Source organism: Sinocyclocheilus grahami, unplaced genomic scaffold, assembly GCF_001515645.1.
Source record: "Sinocyclocheilus grahami isolate Dianchi unplaced genomic scaffold, SAMN03320097.WGS_v1.1 scaffold5.1, whole genome shotgun sequence".
NCBI lineage: Eukaryota > Metazoa > Chordata > Actinopteri > Cypriniformes > Cyprinidae > Sinocyclocheilus > Sinocyclocheilus grahami.
This window is the reverse complement of record NW_015505184.1, coordinates 196,001-200,386: the sequence shown is the minus strand read 5'-3', so window position 1 is coordinate 200,386 and position 4,386 is coordinate 196,001. Positions and strand designations below refer to the sequence as shown.

General features: G+C 41.2%; 1 protein-coding gene across 2 annotated transcripts in view; it reads right to left on the bottom strand.

Moving 5' to 3' along the window:
• Nucleotides 1-4,386, bottom strand: part of LOC107583630 (C-Jun-amino-terminal kinase-interacting protein 4-like) — a 61,236-nt gene that overhangs the window by 17,792 nt on the left and 39,058 nt on the right. For both annotated transcript variants that reach the window (XM_016269928.1, XM_016269920.1), the window contains 3 exons: nt 2,441-2,497; nt 2,187-2,351; nt 1,653-1,782 (listed from right to left, as the gene is read on the bottom strand). In XM_016269928.1, coding sequence (XP_016125414.1) covers nt 1,653-1,782; nt 2,187-2,351; nt 2,441-2,497 — 352 coding nt within the window. The remainder of the gene's footprint in view (nt 1-1,652; nt 1,783-2,186; nt 2,352-2,440; nt 2,498-4,386) is intronic.

The window sequence follows — 4,386 nt, the reverse complement described above, 5'->3', positions numbered from 1 at the left end:
TTATCGTGATTAATCGCATGATTTTCTGATTTTCACAAAATTCAATAATTAATTCAAATGTAGTGTATTGTGCACTTTTTTCATTTAAAAGTACTGCTATAGGAACAAAAGTGCAATAACATTTGGTTCGCAAACACTTTAAACAAATAAGGTGCTTTTTTACAGCAGTACTCCTTTTACATAGCAGTTAAAATATTTCTTATAAATCTCAGCTTATAACATTAATGTAATCAAATTAAATATAAAGCCAAAGCTATTTGCCACTGCCAGGGCATTAATGTTTTTATAGAAAATATTTTATAGTTTGTTATAGAAAAACAAGTTATGCTCAGAGTCCAGAACCTCGATCATAACATTATAACAGGCACTTTCCGAGTAGAGACCTGCACGATCGCGGGACCCAACGCAGCAGAGTGCGGCGCGTGACAACACCCGATGGACGGGTAGAGACTCGTGTGTGCGGGATGTGGGAGAATAAGGGTGTATCACATAGGCAATCTTAACCGTGCTCGAGTGCGTCTGACCCCCAAAGCCCGGTTCGTTTGACTAGTGTGATCGTTCCGTGCCGCGGTTCGTTTAGCCGTCCCTGGCTCGGTTGGAAGAGGTGGGCCAGAGCGCGGTTCATTTGGGCTCGGGCGCGGTACGCGTGTAGTGTCGGAGCGCGGAACTTCTTATATGTGCAGCACGATTGCGTGAATATTTCTGAGCGGCAAAAGTGATAGATCTGTAAAGCAATATATTGTGAGAGGGCCGTGTGTTAGCGCATCCCAAACGACTCAAAATAATAAACCACAAAGTTAACAAAGCGATGCACTCCACTGTGCTGAGCGAGAGGGCTTCTCTGCTGCCTTCACGTGCTATCGGAAACTTCCTATTTCCCACATAATGTGGGAGAATAAGGGTGTATCACATAGGCAATCTTAACCGTGCTCGAGTGCGTCTGACCCCCAAAGCCCGGTTCGTTTGACTAGTGTGATCGTTCCGTGCCGCGGTTTGTTTAGCCGTCCCTGGCTCGGTTGGAAGAGGTGGGCCAGAGCGCGGTTCAGTTGGGCTCGGGCGCGGTACGCGTGTAGTGTCGGAGCGTGGAACTTCTTATATGTGCAGCACGATTGCGTGAATATTTCTGAGCGGCAAAAGTGATAGATCTGTAAAGCAATATATTGTGAGAGGGCCGTGTGTTAGCGCATCCCAAACGACTCAAAATAATAAACCACAAAGTTAACAAAGCGATGCACTCCACTGTGCTGAGCGAGAGGGCTTCTCTGCTGCCTTCACGTGCTATCGGAAACTTCCTATTTCCCACATATGAAGTTGTGAGCGCTTCATGTGAGTGCTGCGCTGCTTGCACACTTGGCTCTCCTCAAATGTTCTCATTGGTATCTTGAGATGCGTGATGACACTCATCCCAAGCCAGTACTGATTAACATCCCACCCCTCCTGTGACCCATGGTTTGTCTGTATGTGTATTCAGAGCCAGTGAGCAACGGACTTTCATAATAATAAAAAACTGCGTTAACGCGACAATAACGCATTAACTTGCCAAGCCCTAATATATTCATATGCACATAACAGCACTGTGATTTACTTGAATGCTGTACTAATAAATACATTATAATTCTGGACCTACAAAATCAAACAAAATCAAATTTTGCCTTGTATTTGCCAGGGAGACTCCAGCCATGTGCTGTGACCCTGCCATCCTCCTTCTGAACATGGGCTTTCACATGCTGGTATTGAGCGCGCTTCTGCTCCCGGCGGGACAGAGAACCACTCGAGTCCACCCTGATGGAAGAAATCCAGAAAAAGTGAAGAGGGGATTAAAGCATGATGAATTGTCATGTTTGTTAACAGTTTGGTGTGCTGTGTGACGCCAGACAAGAATATCTTCATATTCTAGATTTACATGGCTCTCAACAGGTGGGTCCTGACACCAAAATATGTGAAAAAACAATGCTAAATGCATATCATAAAATGCAGATAATCATATAATACTTGATTCAAATATATGCATTTCATGTTAATATTAATCAGTTTCAGAGTTTGATTTTAAAGACATTTTGGTTTGACTATAGTTTTGTTGCTGTATTTGTTTGCCTCTTAATGCACATATAAAAAAAAATTGCATCCTGAATTTTATTTTACTCAAAAACTTGAAAATATGTTTGACGGTTAAATAGAAGAGTTACTCTTCTTTGAGGAAGTCGAACGCTTTGGACTTTTCTCTTGGGAACTGGGAGAAGGTGTTGCTCTTTTTCATGATGCTGGGTGGGTTGTACTTGACGTTGGAGGGTAAACCTCTCGCTGTGTTGCTGGACATTGAGGAACTAGAGGAACTGAACAGGCGACTGAAGCTGAAACAGGACATACAGAAAGACAGGTGTGAAGAGGCCAAGCTCACATTTGTGATCTGTGTGACTAAAATTTGAGATAAGGGTCTTACAATTGCCTGATGCTTGACCTCTTCTTCTCTGCAACTTCAGAGTTTTCCCGTGAAGCTCTGTGGAAAAACAAGACACATCACTTGTAGGAGAGCCGTGAGCTAGATGTCTGCGCGGGACTGTTTAGTCCCGCTCCCGCAAGGTTCTATTCCGCACCCACCCACTCCCGCTATATATTCACTCTTTGTTCGCCCGCTGTCCGCTTAGAATAATTTTCTTCCCGACCATTCCCGCTAAATTTAGATATCGTTTCCAGAATCCCGTCCGGATATGTCTGAGATTCATCGCGTAATTGTTTGGTGATCCGATTCTCCGACCGCTCGCTCCACTTTCATCGTGGATATAAGCCGTGAAAATAACAGGAAATCAATAAGAAGATGCCGATCACAGAAACTAATAGCAGAGTTAGGTAAGAATCTAGTCGTATTGCAGTTTTCTCGATTGTTAATATAACTGATTTTAGTTGGCACTTTTTTCCCAAACCATTAATTCAGTTTTCAAAACAAAGACACATTTCTCAAAACATTTAACAATGAGTAAGTTAAACATTATAGCAAAACTGATGACACATCAATCAGAATCTCTGCATGCTAACAATGGAGAGAGGAGAGAGCTGAGCCAATCATCTACAGGGGTTTTATACTTACACATACAGTATAATTACAGTTCAGTACCAGTACATTAGATAATGGAAATTTCACTATTCTATATTGTAGCGTCTGCGTAGAATCATGCATGATATTTGGGGTTTTATGGCTTAAGAGACCCTTTTAGCCTTTTGACATTTGCATATAAATTACAGTTCTGGTCAGAGACTTTACGTTTGTATGGGGGTCTAAATTGCCAAATGGTTCCTCGCAATCAAGGAGATTCTAACCAGTCCCCCCCACTATCATCTCCCCCATCTGACTTCAAACACTGTCCAAAGAGCTGTTGATCCGATTCTCCGACCGCTCGCTCCACTTTCATCGTGGATATAAGCCGTGAAAATAACAGGAAATCAATAAGAAGATGCCGATCACAGAAACTAATAGCAGAGTTAGGTAAGAATCTAGTCGTATTGCAGTTTTCTCGATTGTTAATATAACTGATTTTAGTTGGCACTTTTTTCCCAAACCATTAATTCAGTTTTCAAAACAAAGACACATTTCTCAAAACATTTAACAATGAGTAAGTTAAACATTATAGCAAAACTGATGACACATCAATCAGAATCTCTGCATGCTAACAATGGAGAGAGGAGAGAGCTGAGCCAATCATCTACAGGGGTTTTATACTTACACATACAGTATAATTACAGTTCAGTACCAGTACATTAGATAATGGAAATTTCACTATTCTATATTGTAGCGTCTGCGTAGAATCATGCATGATATTTGGGGTTTTATGGCTTAAGAGACCCTTTTAGCCTTTTGACATTTGCATATAAATTACAGTTCTGGTCAGAGACTTTACGTTTGTATGGGGGTCTAAATTGCCAAATGGTTCCTCGCAATCAAGGAGATTCTAACCAGTCCCCCCCACTATCATCTCCCCCATCTGACTTCAAACACTGTCCAAAGAGCTGTAAATGACCCCGATGGGCCTGGCTGACCAAGCAAACTAACACACACACACACACACACACACACACACACACGTAAAGACCGTTACTCTATTATACTCTACAAATATATATGGTATATTGCATGTGTTGTTTGTACGTTTCCCTATTATATTAGCTGAGTTACCACTCCTTATTTGTATTAGTTAAAGCCCTAAACACTGATATTCAGGTGTATGTATGTATCTTTGGTTTAATCTATTCTAAATGTTTGTTTCTTGGTATCAATATTATCTGCTTTTTATTCCTCAAACAATGATGTACAGTATGTGATTGTGAAACGTATCACATAATTTTTTAGTGAATTGTTGGCCTTCTGAAAAGTATGTTCATTATGTTCAGTAT